The sequence below is a fragment of the Equus quagga genome, chromosome 10, assembly GCF_021613505.1.
Source record: "Equus quagga isolate Etosha38 chromosome 10, UCLA_HA_Equagga_1.0, whole genome shotgun sequence".
Classification (NCBI taxonomy): Eukaryota; Metazoa; Chordata; class Mammalia; order Perissodactyla; family Equidae; genus Equus; species Equus quagga.
The window spans coordinates 42933464-42953871 of NC_060276.1; the positions used below are offsets into that span (position 1 = coordinate 42933464).

General features: G+C 40.0%; 1 protein-coding gene across 3 annotated transcripts in view; it reads left to right on the forward strand.

The window, feature by feature from the left end:
- PCDH19 (protocadherin 19) overlaps positions 1–20408 on the forward strand; it is a 96377-nt gene that overhangs the window by 43492 nt on the left and 32477 nt on the right. For 2 of the 3 annotated variants that reach the window (XM_046674034.1, XM_046674032.1), the window contains 2 exons: positions 10297–10355; positions 17620–17792. In XM_046674034.1, coding sequence (XP_046529990.1) covers positions 10297–10355; positions 17620–17792 — 232 coding nt within the window. The remainder of the gene's footprint in view (positions 1–10296; positions 10356–17619; positions 17793–20408) is intronic. The other variant, XM_046674033.1, reaches the window with a different exon arrangement.

The window sequence follows — 20408 nt, forward strand, 5'->3', positions numbered from 1 at the left end:
AGCAAAATTCTTCCGTTCTGTGCCATGAGCTCTGCAGAAAATGTAGCTACCTTCAGCCCCAGTTTCCAAGTTGGGTGTCTGTTTTCTGCCTGTCTAAAAATACTCCTCTTCCTTATGGTTTCTCTAAGGTTCAGAAATTTTTCTCTCTCTTAAAACCCTTTTTATTTATGGTTACTGGTGCAAAATGACTATTGTGTTTCAGCGGTGGGGGGAAATGATCCCGTTTTATAACAGCCTGTTAAACATTCTGGAATTATTTCTGATAAAAGGTTCTATATAAATGCAGGGTGCTTTAGTAATTGTTGTTCTGTTGGTGCATTGCATAACTGCGTTACAGATTTCTAATACTCTGACAATTTCAAGCTGCTGATAATATTAGCCACTTTAGAAGGTGTAATTATGGCTTTACCGTGCATGGTTGCCAGCACTCTTATGTCAGATAGTAGCTGTGTGATGAATCTCTGTTTTCAAATCAGATCAAATTCTAACCTGCCCTCACCACCACCCCCCCTGCAGAAAATGAGAAGGAATGTTCGGATTTAGGAGGATAGGTAGGGGTTTTTAGAGAATGAGTAAACATTTCCATTATGTCCTTGAATCCTCTTCTTCTTGCTTCTCATTTATGGTTCACGAAGTGATGCTAGAGTGTAAGCTCTGTCTTGCTTCTAACACTGACTTGCTACAGTGCTTGTTTAAGTTGCTACAGACTGAAGGTTACTGTGGATTTCCTTCAGTGCCTAATAATTTCAACAGAACCAAATGCCCTTGATTTAAACCGCAGTCATAATTAGAGCCTTGCCAATGTAAAGCAACCATGGAGTCCGATTTGGAGAAATGTTTATTGTGCCTCATTAAATTTGAAATTAGTACTTAAAAGATCAGAAATAAATAACGTGTTTATATTTTTGTGACAGTAAATCTGAGTGGATGCTGTGTGTGCACATACTTGACTCTATACATTCTGGTGAACAGAGACACCCTTCTGTTTGCCATGGCAATAATCAAAATAGCTGCACCAAAAGAGAACTGTGGAGGGTTTCATTGACCACCAATGAGAGAATGATCTATTCCATTATATCTCATTAGGAAGCATCAATATTAGAGGCTAACACATCCACTATTTCTAAGATGGTATATTACTCGATTGTTTTTTGTTGGCATGATCACATATTAGGCTTGAGCAACAAGCTGGTACAAGCGAAGTGAATTTACAGTGATATGCCAAAGGCTGTTACTCTTTCACTCTTAAATAAGCTTGTAGAGGCAACTGGGTTTTAAGCAATGTATAATATAAATAATTAGATTGGAGTTGGAACTGGATTTGGGGGTGTTGTTTTGGTCCACAGGTACAGGGCCACCTGCTGCTTTCCCTTCAAATATTTTGAAAGTCTTTTCAGCTGGCAAGCCTCACTCAATAGAAATTGTACTATGCAGGCTGTCAGGGCTCAATGGCTACTAAGTAGCAAAGAATTGAGGCACCAATAAAATAGAATTTAGCAGAAAGGAATGGACCAGCTCAGGTTCTGAGAGTACTGGGTCTTCTCTGAGCCAGAAGGGGTCAAAGATAGGCTGGATTCAGGAGAGCTCAAACTGTGGATCCCTGGGCTCTTCTTTGTGGAAGGTCTTATACTGGTTTCTTATTGTCAGTTGGACTAGCTTCACCAAATCATAGCTTCTGAAATTGGAGCTACCCCATAAGTCATCACTAATCACCTTAGGTCACCTTGTACAGATAGTTGCCAGTGCCTCTAAAGGACAATTGAAATGATCACCAAGGTTCCAGGGAAGAAAGTGGCTTATTCTTGGATCCTTTGGGCTATGTGACTGGGCCATCCAGCTAGGTCTGGAGAACCATCTCCAGTTAATGCATGCCAAATTTTTCCTTTGTCTGACAGCTAGACTGTGCTCTCCTGACCCATTCACTGAAAGTAGCCAAGAAAGTCATTCTGAGAAAAATAGGTATAAAGCAGGCTAATCACTTCCCTCACGTTACCATCTTGAGTTTGGTTTCCATCTCACTAGTATGTAATGCCAAGAACAGTGCTCCTGGGGAGTTTTCTTGTTGTCCTTGTTTTTGTGGCATGTTCTAGATGAGTCAGTATATAACGTGGCTGTAGCATTTAACCTGTGTGTTTGTTCTTTTGGCTGTTTAAGGAGAGGAAACACAGTTGGCATCTGCTTGTAAAGTACTTTGATATTTGGGGATGAAAGGACTCTGTGCCTGCAAAATAGCTTTAATGTGTTGTAGTTACATATTTGGTGATGGTGATTGGACCTCAGGGTTTGTTCCTTTGACGAATGTGGTTGATAGCTATTTACTTCTTAGGTTGAATTTTGTTTATGTAGGATGAGATAGTGTGACTCACATGATTGGATTCGTCATCTTATTTACTTTTAAGCTACTTTTACCCACGCTGAGGTCTTGTTGATTTTTCATTTGTCTGTAGAATAGGCATTAACTGGTTCCTGAGAGCTTTTTATAAGCAGACACTGTTTTAGAGTATGCTATGCCCCATAAAGGACTTAGAACAGGGTCCCAGAGCCTTCTGCAGAAGCCTGTGCTTATCTGTTTAATGGGATGGTGCATGGCCTGGTCTTTCAGCAGGCTCTGCCTCTGAATTGCATGGATTCCTGCAGAAAGCTGCTATGTTTCTCAAGGAGGCCTTTGTAGTAAAATTTGCAACTAGGTTGCTCTTCTAAAGGCACAACTTTGACCCAATCAAAGATGAGGGCAGAGAAAAGCGCTTTCCCTAGGCTGCCTTTGTCACCTCTAGGTAGTCTGATCATATCAATGGCATCAGTGAAATTTTAGGAGTAATGATGAAAGGCCACCAAGAGGGGGACTCTTTCAACTTGACTTGTTGGATGTTAACCACATGGCCTGTGTTTCCCATTGATAGCCCTGTCCTGAAAGCCACTGGAATCCTAGAGTTCTCTTCCATATTAGAAAAGTAGCTGCCACACTGTCAGTCTGTGACTCAGAGGTCTACAATCTGGTGAAGCCTTATCTTCTCACAGAGATTTTATCTACTCTGGTTTGGAAATACTTTCTTGTGTCACTACTGTCATTCCCAGAGATGTGGCAGGACTGATAGATTTAGATGGGCAGAAAGCACCTAACTGTGTCATCTTATCCCAGGCAGCTATATCCAGACTACTGTGTATTTATAGTGTCATAGTTGGGAGTGAGGACAGAGAACAAATTGTAACTACAGAAGACAGTGTGCAGAATGGATGCTTTCTGAAGAAACAAAACTGCTTTGGCCTAATAGAATTGGTCATCTGCTTTAATTGTGATAAGTAGCCTCATTATTAACCTCTTTCACTCTTCTCTGGCTATTCGTTGATGCGTTACATGACTACTTGCTAAGTCTCCAGCATTGTGACAGTGAGACCTCAAAAGAGAGCTTCCAGTCCAGTTGGAGGATGAACTGACATACTACACATGAAATAATCATACAACCAGAAAAAAATGCATAATTACATTGCACAGTCTGTACACAAAGTACTGAGAAAATACTGAGCAATGTGGGATGATCAGTGATGTAGATATATTAGAAATGAGGGAAATTAGATATGGGGGAAGTAGAGGACTTGTATTGGATGACTGCTCAGCTAAAGATTTAATTTAGATTTAAGGCTAAATGCAACAAGGAACCACTGTAAGGGTTCTTTGAACCCTTAAAAAGAGAAGTGCTGGGGCTGGCCGGGTTGCATAGTGGTTAAGTTTGTGCGCTCCACTCCAGTGGCCTGGGGTTCGCCGGTTCGGATCACGGGCATGGACCTAACACAGCTCGTCAATCCGTGGCAGCATCCCACATAAAACAGAGGAACAGATGTTAGCTCAGCAACAATCTTCCTCAAGCAAAAAGAGGAGGATTGGCAACAGATGTTAGCTCAGGACCAGTCTTCCTCACACAAAAAAAGAGAGAAGTTCTGTGATGAAAATAGTGGGTGATGAAGATTATCCACATAGCATTTTGCAGAAGGAGCTGGAGCAAAAGGCAAATGGAGATGAGGAAACAGAGGCACAAGGCGATAAAGGCTGTGGAAATGGAGTGGAAGGGACATATGGATGAGCTATTTCTAAGAACTTTAAGAATTTTATAACCCATTTGATAGGAGAGAGAAGCTCCCTGCATTTATGGTTCGGGTTTGTACATGTAACAAATATAAGGGCCAAATCCTCCTATGTGACTCACATACCCTCATCAAGCCATTAGGGTGCCACTGAGTTCTGTAAAGTAGCAGTGTAATCCTCAAAGTTGCACTCCAGTAGCCTGTGTACAAGTCTATGTATTATCTGCAGGTAAGTGTGTGCTAGTCTGTGTGTGTGTGTGTGTGTGTGTGTGTATTTCATGTTTTTCTGAATGGCTGACATTTTAACCATCCCTGGTCAGAGGTCCATTAGTTTGTGACCTACCTGCGGGTGCAGCCTATGTCTTTTTTTTTCTTTCTATCCTCAGATTTTGGTGCATATTTATTGAATGGATGAATGGATGAATGAATGAATAAGAGCCATTTGTTTTAGAATTCTAGAAGTTTTAGGGCTTGAAGGGAACATTGACATCATTTGGATTATTCTCTTCGTTTTATAGATGGATAAATTAAGACCTCAGAGGGTTAAAGTGATTGATTCAAGGCTGTCAGTGAGTCAGTGACAAACATGGGGAGGAAATCCAGGTGGCCCATTACACTGCATTGTTCACTGTAGTCCAACTGTGCGTGTGTGAGTGTGTGTGTGTTTGTGTGTGTGTGTATGTCTGTATGAGAGTTAGGGCTGGGTTGCGTGTAGGCATGGTTAGTGGGAGGCTACCTTGTTTTCCAGTTCAGGGTAAATATGAGCTTTCTAGTGATGGCAGCTCTGAGGATGGTGCCTTTCATTCCATCTTCACTAATTCCTGCTTCAGCTGCTGCTGTGTGGATGGATGAGTCTTTGAATATACATTCTGGCTGGAGGCATGCTAGCTTTGTTTTTATATAGAATTTACATTTTCATTTTCATGTGTTAGGGATAGGAAGTAGGAAAATGCCATTTGTCAATTCATTTCCTAAAAACGCCTTTGTGAGGAGATGCCATTTGAACATCTAAAACAACAATCACTTTTAGAAAAGGTTATGGGTCTTTTCATCATTGATCAGTAGGCATAATTATCATTATTAGATGTCAGTAGTTAAAAAGAGGACCAGCCTTTTAAAATCACTTTGCTGTACATCTGATTCGTGATTCCAGTTTTCCTGTTTGTATTGTTAAAATGACTAAGAGTTAAAAATTTTTTAAAAAGTAGCAGATTGCAGTTATAATGCTTTTCAATTTATTGAGACTTTTAAAGTATAAATTTAAAATGGCTGCTCATTTTGAAATGAAAACCTTAAGTTTTGAGGAATCTCTGTTTTAATCTCAGCATCTGTAACATTTTTAGCTTTGTGTAGTGACGTGGGGATTTGTGCCACTGGGCAAAGGTTCTAGTCCTGGATATCTGCGTTTATTGGGCTTCTTTCTTCTTAGAGTTGAAGTCTCTCCTGGTGATAAATGTGGTGCTGAGAGAGTCACAGTCACTCTTCCAGAGACTAGGGCACAATTCAGTGAACTGTAAAAGTAATGCAAAATGACAATTAAAGTAGGGCATTCTGGTACCTTGGGGGCCTGACAAAGTGGAACTATTTGACTTCTGATGTGCCAGACTTATTAACATAGAGACATAATAACATACAGCTCACTCCAAAGTCTCACTAGAAACCTCACATATCCAGAAGTGAGCTGAGAAAAGGAAGTAGTAAGCAAAGAAAGCTCCTGAGCAGGTTAAAAAAAAAAAACAACTGACAACAAAACCCAAAATGTTACACAAAAGTCCCTATATTAAAGATCATGTAATTTCTCTCTTAGAACAACAACATCTCAACTCTCTACTCAGAAGGTAACTCTTATTTCTAGACTATTGTAACAACTATAATTACATAGTTTCCAAGAACACAGTGGAGTAGAAGTATCACACTCGGAATGGAAGAGGACCAGGTTTTGATCTACTGATAGCACTGAGAAGTAACAATACTGAGCGTTTGATAGTAAATTGGCGTGGAACTTTATGTTAAAAATTAAAGGCAAAAACTCAAAAAGCAGAGCACTTTGGGGTCAGTGAGTGTACAGGCAATACCTGCATGGGACAGTGATTTAAGTTCCGAAAAGTGCTCCTAAGTAACCAATAAGCAACTGGGTGTCAGCCCCTTCAGAAACAAAGCAGAATAGTTAGGATTTTAAATCAAAGTTTTAGCCTTTAAAGGGAAAGCCCTAAGCTATCTAAAACCCTCGGCTATCCAGAAGAGTTTATTCTGTCTTCAGAAAGTCAAGATTTTATTAAACCTAAGCCAAGTGAGAAGTCTGCTCTCAGTGAATTCCTAGAATAGAGACTTCTAATTAGAGAAAGGATTTGGGTGAAATATATTAAATGATAGGAAAATGACTCTTGTTTGCCATTGAGGTTGGAAATAAAAGTTTGCTCTAGACCCATTTTTTTTTCCTGTCAAAATTAGATTTTTCAGAAACAAATGTTGTTCTTGTCTCTTTGCTGTGTTCCTGTGTTAACTTGGCTGTCTCATTAGAGATGGGGACATTTCCTAGTGAAATTAATGTGACATTTAGAGAAAATTTCCCCTCTCAAATGTTTCATGTTATTTGCCATTTAGAATACTTAGAAAGGGGATTGGAATAATGTCAAGCAAATTTTGATTAAATAAGGCTAACCAGGAGCCAATACATTCATGCAAATAAAAGCTCTTTTATTATTTCTCAAAAAATATATTTCTGTTGTGGTTCTTTATCCTATATTGAAATGATCTTGGCAGATAATCTGACGGAAGAGGTGACATTTTCTAAACAGCTGGGTTTGCCTTAGAAAACACAGCACATCAGGTCAAAGCCTGTGGCCAGTCCTCTGTCAGGACAGTTCTCCACTCTGGATGTACATTAGAATTACCTGAGAAGCTTTTTAAAAAAATACCATTGCCTGGGTCCTATGCCAGGCCAATTACCTCAGAATCTCTTGGAGTGGGGCCTTGGCAACAGTATTAAAAAAAACAACAACAAAGTCCCCTAGTTGATTCTAATGTGCAGTGAAGGGCTGAGAACCACTGGCTTAAGACATGCAAACTATTCATTAAGAAAAGATTATTTCCTTCTTCAGGGTGGTCTGAGTCTCATTCTTTGCTCCACCTGAAGTGTGAAAAAAATTTACTTTTTCAATGCACAGGAGTTGAATTAGAGCACACACCTTGGCTCAGTATGAGCAAGAACACTTGATGTTTAAGTATATGTAGACCCATCATAGGCCATCTATGGCCAATTACCGCAGTTGTTTGGAATGTAGGACTACTGAAGCCAGAATAGTGTATCTTATCCAATTAGAATAATTCTGGTGCATAGGTTGTTCCCATAACTCCAACCAAGCTGCCTTACAGAGAGAACTGAGACTGATCACAAAGGCAAAAGACAATGGATGACTCAGCATAGTCCCATCTACTATGGGAAAATCAGTTCTAGGAACCTGCCTCATGACTAGTATTTCTAATTGCATGAGGATGCAGCATGGGATAGCTACCCATTTATGGTTTGTACTGGTTTTGGGAAGGGAATATTTACATTTGAAGGCCAGGATCCAAAAGAATGGGTGGTTTACTCTTTTAGAGTAAAAAAAGGAGAAAGAAAGATAGGAAGGTGATAAGCTTCAATGGTACTCTCCTACCTACAGTGGCTGATCATGCCTGGCATATCTGCCCAGATTAACCAATCTATAGACCAGAGAAAGGGAAAGAGAATTGTGAAGGTCTCCACAAGCAAGCCTTCTAGACCTGTTTGTTTTAACTCAGTGCCTGCGAGTGGGAATCCTCATGGTGAGACAGATTATTCCATTAGGCCTAAGAAGTAGTGTAGTCACCAGGGATAAAATTTGTATGGTTTTGCTTATGTGCCAAAACATATAGTTTTTGGCACCATGCGTTGAGGTCAGGCCTTCATAGAGCTCCATATTTGATGCACAGTGCACACAGGCTGGACGCTCTCATATGCAAAGCTATGCAAAATATTCTGCTTGAAAACTGGCTTCTTTAATCTGACAATATCTTGGGATGTTGCTCATACTTTCCTTGCAAAGCCAGTATCTTCTTGATTTCCTCTTTTTCATCTGTGTATCTTATCTATTAACTTTATTTAAAAAATGACTTAATAAGTTAGGAGGCTGAGAAGGAACATGTGCACACTACTCTTTTAGTGCCTGAATGAGGTCAAATTCCCGATCCTACTCGGGGTTTCAGGTTCTGTAGAAAGCGGGGGATAAGGATTCCCACCGTTACCACCACGAGTCATGATAAATGCAGTTGAAATTCCTCTTTGGATCCGTGCTCTATTATTGCTATTTTATAGAGGAGGAAAGTGAGGAACACGGAAATTGTCATTTGCCCAAGGTTGCACAGTGAGACTAATAATTGAACTCCTGAGTACTTAATCAATTCCTTGTTTTAATTGGATAGCATGCTTTTTTGGGATGGGGCACTTGTTAAATTCTATAGTGTACTGAATATCACAGAAGAGCACATTTACCCAACACCATTTTTGACTATTATGTTAGTGTAATAAGTTAATTCAAGAAATGCTTGTTGGTTGGCTGATTGGTGGATAACCTTTTCCAGCAATACTTCCAGAATTGTATTCCCAATGCAGCTTCAAGTTTGTCTCCTCCTCCCGTAATTATGTTTGCAAGAATTTCACCATCCATTTTCTTATGAACAAATTAGAAATGAACTGACCTTTTTGATTTTTACTCTCCCAATGCATTCCTTCCAACAGCACTAAAAATTACTTGTGGTTTGCACTAAAGGGGATTTTATCCTCTGCATAAAAGCAGTGTGAATGGATATAACACAGCTCATCTTCAAGGGAGGGGCATGTGAAGGCCATGATGGGCATGCCTGAGTAAGTACAGGACAAAGGTGGGATTTAGTTTCCTTCTCAATACTCTTTCCTCCTTTTTCCCACCTACTCACCACCCCCATGCCTACCTACTCTAGATACTTAGCATCCCTGCCCTGACTGTTGGCTGTTGGGTGCTCAAGTGGTAGTTGGATCTGCTGTCACCTGTCCTGTTTTCTCCTCTACCAAACTCTTGTGCTCCTTGAAACCAAAAGCTACATCTAAGAGCGCTGCACAGTTAATGTCTGACAGGTAGTCACCTGAAAGGAATCTGCTATTGTGTCAGCTAGCCAGCTATTGTGTTCCCTTTTCCAGGCATTTTCAGTTGAAGTGACTTCAGAAAGCCCTCAGGAATGGTGCGAATGGTGGCGATTTCGGGCAGAATGGCAGGAGGGTGGAGGAGATGTGCTTGGGCATTTTTCAGGTTGTACAATGGCTCCGCGAGAGTAGCACTTTAGTGTTGGGGGTAAGATCCACTTTACTAGGACTTTCACTTACTTCCGTATCAACTTTGCCCTACGTTCCCACCTTCTAAGGTTCCCCCCTTCAATCCCCCAACCTCTGGGTGCTCATAAGCCGTCTCTCATCTCTTTCATCTGTCAGGTATTCTGCATTTGCTTTTGTAAAGCCATTGCTCAGGCAGTCTACTGTAACTAGATTAGACAGTGGTGTTTTAATGATAGGAGCTGAGACAGGGGTTTGCTTGCAAACTTCACGTTTCACATGAAAGGCTTTGGCACCCCCTGTGGACTGCCCTTCCCCCCGTTTTAGGTATAAGACTTGTTTTCCTTTATATCTGTGATAACACAAAGGCCTTCCTGAATAACCAGTGCCCAGCAAAATGTCTTCAAACAAAGGGAAGTGCAGAGCTTAAATCCACAGTGAGGGATTACCTTGCCTGTATTTCCATATCTGTGGAATAAATATTTTAAATTGTTAATTATCTACTACTAATAAAAATACCTTTGAACTTCCAGTCAATTTGATGGACACAGAATTGTGTCCACTGGGAAACGGGAAGCAATTAGTTTCTGTAAAGATTGTGGGTCACGTTGTATCTTCCCGTAAATGGTTGCATGGTCACTAGCCGGCCATATTCTAGGGGATATTTGTGTCAAGTTCATCCTAGTCTGCGGGTGAGAGCTGCCTCCACAGAGCCCCAGTGCCCCAAAGAGGTGGCAGACATTCCTCAGGGTGTTGCCTCTCTATGGCCCCAGTTTCTGATTCATTCATTGCTTCTTGCCCGGTAGAAAAATTCCTCTGAAGTAGGACAGTTTGGCTCTTTTCATGAATCATCTCTGTAACCTTTTTAATCTTTTTTTTTCCTATTGCAGACTGAAAACTATTCTTTTGACTCCAACTATGTGAACAGCCGAGCCCATTTAATCAAAAGGTATGTTGGTTTGCTTGCCTGTTTCTACAACTAAGCTTGTTTTAATATAACGAGCAAAATAGGTTTTTTTTTTTTTGGTGAGGAAGATTGGCCCTGAGCTAACATCTGTTGCCAATCTTCCTCTTTTTGCTTGAGGAAGATTGTTGCTGAGCTAACATCTGTGCCAATCTTCCTCTATTTTATGTGGCATGCTGCCTCAGTGTGGCTTGACGAGCAGTGCTAGGTCCACGACTGGGATGCGAACCTGCGAACCCCCAGCCGCTGAAGTGGAGCGTGTGGACTTAACCACTATGCCACCGAACCAGCACCCAGATTAAATTGTTTTTAATGATGCCCTTTTTGGATTTTAAAATAAATACCTATCTGCTTGTTGTAGAAAATTCAGAAAACTCAGAAAAGCATTAAAAAACTAAATAAAAATCACTGGTAATTCTACCACCCAAAGACAATCACTGTTGGCCTTTTATCATGTTTCTTTACATAAATGTATGCATAAACACAATGAAAAAAATAAAATTGGGATCATATTAAAATATAGTTTTATGTTATGATTTAGAAATCTAATATTAGAAAACAGATACTTTCAAAATCATGTTGATATCACTTCAAATAGAGAGGCCTTAAAAACTTTCTCATGTGAAACTTTTAGTAAATTTCAAGATTGCCATTATTTTGACAAGTTCAAAATCATTTTAAGGGCAGATAAACTCATTTCTTTTCTTTAAAAACTTTGCAGATGAGAGGGGGAAAAAAAAGATATTTGCCTGATTCAGTATTTCTTAAAATATTTAGAAGTGTTTCAGATGAAGCATTCAAAATTGAGATTTGTATGATTGGTTAGTCATAACTCTTGTCCATGGAACCACGATGTATGTGAATACAGAGCTGAATCCTGACAAGGGAGATTCCACCTGGTGCAGTGGGCACCAAGATCCCCAGTGGGAGCAAGACAAGGGGTTCAGGGAGCCCTCTAAGTAGGGAGAACTAAACAAAGCAGAGAACTTCTCTGAAAGTACTGAAAAACTCGTACTGACCATTCAGATGATGCCCTTATTACTGCTTCATGCAAATAGCCTCTCAAAGGGTCCAGCGGTTATTCTGCAGCTAAAATTGAGGTCTAAGTGTGTTTGTTAAAATAAGAGAAATGAAACAGAGAGGCAAGTAGGGTATGTTAGAGCTACCATAGAGAAGACCTGAAAATTCCATTATTGTGCTGGCTCTAATCTCATAAATTTACATCAGCAGAAGAGTAGGATTCAAGGAATAAACTAGCTTGTTGTACAAGCAACTTTAATTCATACCTAACTTAATTCACCATGCTGCAGTAACCCCTGAAAACGTACTAGGTTTATTCGTATTGGTCTGGAATTGCTTGAAGCCGTAAGTGATCGTTAATTTTCTGAAAATGGATAGCCTAGTATTACTGGTCATATAGTTTGAATTTTTTGAGGGGTTTGGAGGAATCCATTTTGAATATTTGCATGGCTCACGGAATAGAAACAAAAGGTGAGGGATTCAAAATTATCCAACTGATTTGTTTCAGGAGGAAAAAACCCCTCTTTTTGTGCACTGGTTAGAGTAACTTTGCAGCAGGAGTCTGCTTTGTTTTCTGCTTCGGGACTGTTATTTCAAAGCCTTTTTTTTTTTTTTTTACTTATGGTAAAAACAGTGACTCGCCTTAACCTCACAGTTCCCTTGGGCTAGCTCTGGGTGCCTGGGAATTCTACGGTCAGGTTAAACTGATATGGTGAGCCTGATTTTCATAGCAGAAAGCTAAGACTCCTGGGGACCCTCACCGTCTTACATCAGGCCTGAATATCCAATGCACAAGGCAGACCGATGAGATGAAAACTAATGTTTAAACATTCAGCTTTTGGGATACTTGTATTTCCACAGCAGCTCTGGGACTCACTAGAAACCTCTAATTTTGATTAATTACATCCTATGTTTTTGTTTACACACACTTACAAAAAGCACAACCTGAACTTACTGGGCTTTCAGTGAGAGGTCCGCCGATGTTGCCTGAAATCAAAGATAGTGGCTTCTTACCAGGGACCACCTTGATGAAGAGGAAACATCTGAAAGCTCAGGGACACACGCATTTTTGCCAGGTTCTGTTTTTGGAACCTCGAGGGCTTTGGAAAGCCACAAAGTCTTTGGAATTTATGGAATCAATTGAGTTTAGACAAAGCACAATACCTGGAAAGATACAGGGAATCATGTGTGCTATGCTTTTCTGGGGACTAACCATTTTAAATGTAAAAATGTGTGGAAAATGTTAAAACATAGTAGACTAACACCAGGTGATAAAACCATGCAGACCATGTTCACATAGCTCACAGCCATGTTTGAAAGAGGTTTCACCATATCTGGTTTCTTGGGGATCCATTTACCCGCATGGAAAAAGCTCCCAGGTAGAAAATTCTGAATCTGATGATCAGTTTTAATTTTACTGTCAAGTCCCTGTTGCTTTGAATGCCAATCCAATTTCAGGCCAACTATAAGAACTTCGTTTCCTATGCATTTTCTCTTCCTCTGTTCACTTTATACTCATCTGAGGTTGCTTCTTGGATTCCCCTTTTTGGCATTCTTCAGCAGTTGTTAACTGTCTTGGCCAGACTGTTCACATGCAGGCTTCTTTTTCTCTCTCATATTTATCTACCTCGGGTCAACCAACGGAGAGACAGAGGGCAAGGGGGTCCTCCTAGCACAAATCACAGTTGGGAATGGTGACGAGTGGGTCCTTCTGCACTGAGGAATCCAGCATTGTATTTCTATATATTTTTTTTCTAGAATGCCACCTGCAACCTGCGGGTATACCCAAGGTTTATGTCAGAGTCTCAGGTTAACAAGCCAAGACAGTTCAGAATTTTTTTCTGGATGGACTTCCTTCCTGCTATGTTTGTTTCCTTGCTATCTTCTCAGAGCAAGGAAAGCCAGCAGTGGTACTTTGCCCCTGCTGCAGCACTCTTTCCTCATGCCTGGTTTCTGTGCTGCTGTCTGATATCCATCCCTGCGGTGCTTTTGGAGCAATATCAAGCAGGGCATGAGGCTGTAGCTCAAAGAAAAGAAAACAGGAAATGAACAAGGGACTGAAGCAGTGTGGAAAGGAAAAATGAACATCGGCTCCTAAACCATGCGTAGTACTTTCCTTTTCCACCCAAAGTATCCTGTGGTTTTGCAGTACCTGGTATGGTACCTTGTCTGTAACAAGTGCTGTACATGTTTATTGAATGAATGGATGAAAGAAGTTGAAGAAAACCTCAGCATTTTTCTATTGAAAACTAGCACTAAACTCCCCTTTAAGCCAGCAATGTCTGACCTTTCATGTGCATTAGAATCACCTGGGAGGCTTGTTAAACATAGAGGCTCCAGCTCCATCCCTGGGGAATCTCCAGTTTTCACAGGTTCCCAAGGTGATTGTGATACAGGTGGTCCAGGAACCACTCTGGGATCTCCCTTGTATTCCTGAAATATAATTACAATACTATGTTGACTTTCATTCCTTTCTCATTCTTACTCTCAGACGGCATTCCCTGGGTATGGGTGTCACCTACGAGGAAGACATGACCTGTTTCCTTTCAGATTATTCTTTTTTAGGGGAAAGATTTCTAATATTTTAAAGGATAAATATGAGTCAAAATTTGAATAATGTTCATTCATCAAGCATTTTATGAATAACTATTATGTGCAGAGTCTTGTTCTAGGTGTTTTCAAAAAAATTCGTCCCTCTGTTGGCCAGCAGAGCAGTAATAGAAACATTTGCATTTACAGTACCGTTGCAAACAGGTACCCCTAATTTATTGTCCCACAAAAGTTGGTTTACAAGTCTTTCATCTCCCAAGAGGTACACAGGTAATAAAGCAAGTGAAATCAGCATTTTTTATGCCTGGCATAAATCGCTATTTGTTTTGGGTGAGTAGCCATTTACCAGGCTGTTTTACAATTTGTAGCATCTTGCTCACTGGTTCTGAAACTGCTTTACACAAATCCGTTCATTAAGACACTAAATGTCCTTACAAGATCGGAGCAAGTGGTGTTTAGTTTGTCAGCTGGGCAAACTGATCTTTAAAAGAATTAACTATTCCAAGATTTGTGGGAGGGGAGTTATACTCCTTGCTTTTCTTCAAAGAACACATGACTTCTCATGTACCAGTCTTCTAGATTCTAGTAGCCAACCCTTTACTATTTTGTTATTTCTCTCCTTTCTACCTAAAAAATAAAAGCTCTGATGTAGTTTATAATATTCAGATGCATATAAAAAAGATGATCAAATTTTAAAAAGGCAGATCCAAAACCAATCAGGAGAAGCTAAATAGAGACCCTGGCATCCAACTCACTGCAATTGAACATTATATTTACCTTGAAGCTTTCGAGAGGCCAAGACAAAATGGTAAGTATACCAGGGCATATAGTTCTCATTTGTCGATAAAGGAAGCATACACATTTGACAGGAGAAATTTTTTTTTCATTTTCCTGAACTTTAGAAGAAATTAACACAGTGGAAAAACTCTGACTGTAGTTTACATAAGATATAGAAACATTCTTTAAATATACATCCCCTATATCAATCCTATAAAAGGAGCCAGGAAATAACATTTTGTTATAACTCAATGAAGACATTACCATATGAAGTAATTATCATATTAAACAATAACCATTTATTGAACGTTTTGTGTACCTGGTACTTCATATATAGTATCTCATTGAGTCCTCAAAATGGCCTCGTGAAGTATGTTTTAGCAAATGCACTTTATAGACAAGGAGATTGAGGTTCAAAGACATTAGATGTCAGGTCCAGGGTCCCATAGATGAAGTGGCAGATTACGGATTATCACTTGTTCTAATGACTCCAAGTTCAGTGCTCTTTCCACTACAGTCTGGAAATGTAATATGTGGCAGGAATAGAATTTAAAGAGCCTAGAGCAGTGGTTCTCAACTGGGGGTGATTTGACAATGTCTGGAGACATTTTTGATAGTATCTTCTGGGAGGGGCACTACTGGCATCTAGTGGGTAGAGGTCAGGGATGCTGCTAAACATCCTACAATGCACAGGTCAGCTTCTGACAACAAAGAATTATCTAGCCAAAGATGCCAATGATGCCAAGGTTGAGAAACCTTGCTCTAAGGGATGGTTAATTGCATTGTCCTTAACTATATCCTTCACGGTCATATATCTCAAGCAGGTTTGGGCAACTGCTAAAATGCAGTCAATTCAGGATTGACTTCTCTGGCTTAAAGTAATAATTTTGTGTTGTGGATTAAAGAAATTTTCGTATGCTTCAGATATCAGAGATGCAGGTCTGAAAATTAATGCTTGTTATTAAAATGTAGGAGCCAGTAATATCATCCAGGCAGGTCATTTCCTTTCTGCTGAGGTACCAGAGTGCATGTGGGCAGGACCAAATTGTTTTCTAAGAAACAAACTTTGAATCTGTTCAAGCTGTGGAATTAGTATTTACAGGAAGCCCCAAAATCTGTGCCATAAAGCTAGAAATAGTGACACACTTTAAAGCATGTGTTTCCAATTGATCTTGACCATAAAAGAATTATAAGCTCATTGGTTTTTGAAAAGAACTGCATCCTGGTGGGTCCACAGGACTGAGTAGCTGCATGATATAATTTGGAGGAGCTGAGTAAGTTAGCCTATTGAGTGATTTTAGTTTTAATACAGTTGATGCTCAGTTATCTTTTCTGAAAATCATTTGCAAACAGGTCAATGCGTCATTCTCCCCTGCTCTTCATTTCCTTATAATTATGGCTTTCTACTAGTTACTGCCCTTTTGATCTTTTCCTTTTCATATTCAAGGCAGCAAGCATTCTACATCTAGGTTGGTCATATGTTAAAAATCTGCTGTGATTCCTTTCACCCGAGTGTGGAGAATGACAATGCACCATTGTGGCCATGGCATAGCTCCTCATCATATGTGCTGAGTGTTCTTATCAAAGCCTCTGAGAGCCAGGCCTGTGGATATTCAAGGTTGAGCAGATCAAGCGAGTTTGCAGTGTCATCTCCACAGGGCTCCCTTTTCAGAGGTATAGTAGGTCTGTTGGGACTTGTCCTAATTCACAAACGTGCCACTCTTTCTTGTTGAGACAACAACACATTTTCTTGAGTATGCCTTTGCTGTTTCCTCGCTGACTAGGGAATGGATTCACCATTCACTAGGTATTCATATGCATAATTTATGGTCCATGGTGTAGCACAGCTGTGGATTCTGTCAGGATATACCAAATATTAGAAATAGCAGGTGGGGCCTCTGTGGATGTACCTCATGTATTATTCTCTATTTTATGAGAAATGGTGTGGGGTTCTTGGATAGTATGCTTAATGTATTGTATGGTGGATTGATTTAACAAGTGCAAGAAAAATTTACCCACAAACTCTTGAGCTGAAAGTTTCTATGTTCTTAGCATAACTACACCCACAGTTTTATTAGTGCTCACTCTCTTGTTCTCATTTTTAGCTTACCTTCCATGCACCAAGGCTCTCGTCTTCACAGCTGTTGCCTCTCCTCTTTCTCATTGAATCTATCCCTCTGCCTTTCTCAGTTAAAATAAACCTGAGTTCTCTGATCCTGATAAACCTTTCTATTTTGATTGCATTACCTCAATTTCTGCCACTTTCATTTTTACAGTTGATCAGTAGACACCTTTGGAGAGGGAGTATGCATAGTGGTTAATGGTCCAGGCACTGGAGCCAGGCTACCTGGGTTTGGTCTTAGATCTGCTACATTTTTACCAGCTGTGTGACCTTGGGCAAGTTATTTAACTTCCATGTGCCTCTGTTTTTTTCATTTGTAAATGGGAATGTTAATCTCACCTTTCTCTTATAGAGTTGTGATGATTAAAAAAGTTAATTCGTGTCAAGCACTTAGAACAGTGCCTCATGCATAGTAATCCTTCAGTAGACATTAGCTATTATTATTTTACTTTGGTTACACAAGGAGAGAAAAAAACCCTTTTAAAATGATGATATTCTTTTCAGGTGATTATTTCAGATTTGTAACTTCTTCTGCCTTGCCAGTAATAACGCAGTGAAGAAAAGTGAATGAAAGTGTTAGCTGCATCCGCATCCACTAGTGGGAACCTCTCTGCAATGTTACATTCCATTACCTTTACACAGAAATTTCTCTTCTTCCTACCCTGTTGGGCAATCCAGTCACTGTTGGCCTCACCACAGTGTTGACATCATCCTGGCTCTGAAGGATTTTAAAAATCAGATCTATCACAGTTTTAAATTATCATTCTTTCTTCAACCCAGCAGCTCCACCTTCAAGGACTTAGAGGGCAACAGCCTGAAGGATAGTGGGCATGAGGAGAGCGACCAGACTGACAGTGAGCATGATGTCCAGCGGAGCCTGTATTGTGATACTGCTGTCAATGATGTGCTGAACACCAGTGTGACCTCCATGGGATCTCAGATGCCTGACCATGGTAAGGGCTGGTTGGATGTAAGTTGCAACCATAGATTCCAAAGAGCCTAGAGTGTTTGTTGGCACATTGTGCTACTGTACTATAATGAGTGTGTTATCAGGGTGTGCACTCTGCTCATGCCTCAGCAGCATCTGTAGGGTATTGAGGTGTTCTGATACCTGACAAGATTCTTCCTCACTCTCCCTGAGTGGATCTCCTAGGATTGTATAATGCTCAGGCATTTTAAAAGCTGACTACATATATGTATTGCAATACATTCTCTTCAATAATAGCTGCACTGAGCACATAGGAAATGAACAGATGCCTTCTCACCAGGACTAAATGCCTCTTTTTGCTTTAGTACATGAATTCAACTGATCAATCAAGTTGCATAGAACACAGCACTAATGAGACCAAAGGGATGGATTTTATTTTCATATCAGGCTGGTTAACCTTACCCAGGGAGGGACTCTCTTCTCTGAGGGCAGATTGCGTACTCTTTACTGAGGAGAGAAAGTACCAAATTTCCCATTTTGTCTGTGGGGCTGCTATGCCAAATCCCCCCAGCTACCACACAAATGCATGCCATTGGTCATAGGAGAGACCAGCATTAGAAAACATGGCTGACTCAATGTAACATTCTGTGCGTGTGAAAAGACCTCAAAGTACATGTCAGGAGCAGCATCCTCATGTCGGAAGAGGAGTCTATTTTTGTGAACTCAGCCACACATGCTTTAGCAAGAGGAGCTATTTAAAACTGTGCTAGGCATAAACCAGGGTATAAAAGCACTAGCAGAGTTCAGCTACAGCAGAATGTTCAGATGGACTTGGGCACAAATGTCGTTTTCAATGTTTTACTGATGCAAGCATGCTAGGCAAACAGCCTGTCTTTTTCAATTAAGAACTATGAATTCAGCTTGGTGTTTAGGCTCAGTGAAGCTTCAGAATGCTTGGCTATGTCTTGAGAGAAGCTAGACGCAAGCTCAGCTGGAAGCCCTACTGCTAAAAGACTTAAAGATGAGAAAACAAAATATGGTGATTATGTGCTGGTCTTCAGCTGTTTCATTTCACTGTAAACATCATTAAATGCTTTCGTTTGGGTCCTGTAAATGAATCTGAAGGAATAAAATGTATAATCCACAAAAGAAAATGTTTTCCATGGGAAAAAAAGGTTAGTCACTGTAGAGTCTATTAAATTGTCTAATCCATCCCCTCCCTAGCAGACCCAAGTGTCGAAGTCTATAATATATAGAGGTCACTCCTGATTGTGCACTGCTGCCTTCCCTAATTGGTGAGTGGTGACATCCACAGAGATAATAGACTTTCTGGGCAACCTTACTAAGACTAAAGGTGAAAAAATTAAGCATTTCTATAACTGAAACAGAGACTGTTTAATTCTCAGAGGATTAGCAGTGTGTCACAGGATACAGACTGATATGTATCATTTACTAGTCTTGTGTCTCAAAGAAATGCTTTTTCATTTATATCAGAAAGGGTTTTAGTTAGATGCTCTTTAAATGAAATGACTCCAAGAAAGGAAATAGTCATAATTGATTCTCACTTTATGCCTGGCTAGAAAACTATTATAATTTTTTTGTCACGTTTCTCTAGGAAAACAGTATCAGTGGATCGCAGCTAGTCTTTTTGAGGGAGTGCTTCTTACAAATGGGATATATTGTGTATATATGCTGTATAGATTGTATAATAATGAGTGTATTCTAAAGCAAATGTGTGGCGTTATCCCAAGACTCTCCTATATATAAGATGATGATCACACACACATAGACACAAACTTTTTGCTATTCTATTTTCACATCTTATTTCTCAATGTGCTATTTGCATGTATGTATCTTCATTTTTTCCATTATTCCAGCAGTAGCTAAACCTTGAACAACCCTTGGGTTTGGTCTTTTCAATTTGGTTGAGTCATTAAAGTTTAGGTACAAAGGGAACTCAGATCTTGCTTACATCTCAGGCTCTACCTTATGCTATCCCAGTACCTCTGAGCTTTCCATAATGATGCTTAATTGTTGTATCCTAAATCAACTCTAGGCTAGCCACACAACTCTTGTGTCACCAGTTCACTTGGGTTGATTATTGCCACCTCAAAAAACAGCAACCATTTTAACAATTAACATTTTATAGCATTTTACTGTCTTAAACCTGGATTCACATAGTGAATGTTTCTCATTTTATCCTAAGGTACAGTGGTTGAAAGGCAATCAGCGACTGAATTTACCATGCATACCTGATCTTGTAACCATTCTAACGAGAATGGTTCTAGTTAGATTCATTCCAGGGCAATTATGGTATTGTTGCTTCTGAGGACTACCAATTTAGAAAGGTAAGGAGGGAAAATGGAATCTCCTGTGGACTCATGCCTGCACTGACAGTCTCAAAGATTTCTTGAGGAAAAAGATTGATATTGTGATAGGTATCTCAACCCCAAGTGCTCTGAAATCCTGGGGGTTTCAGATATGAACTATTCTTGAGGCTTGAGTGGATGTCTCTGGAGAAGAGCAAGAGTTATAACAACCTTGTCAGACTAACTTTGATCCTGATAATATTTCTTCTGGTCCTACCAGAACCACTTCAAAGTTGGGCCAAGTATACCAAATAGAGTGTGTCTTATACCTC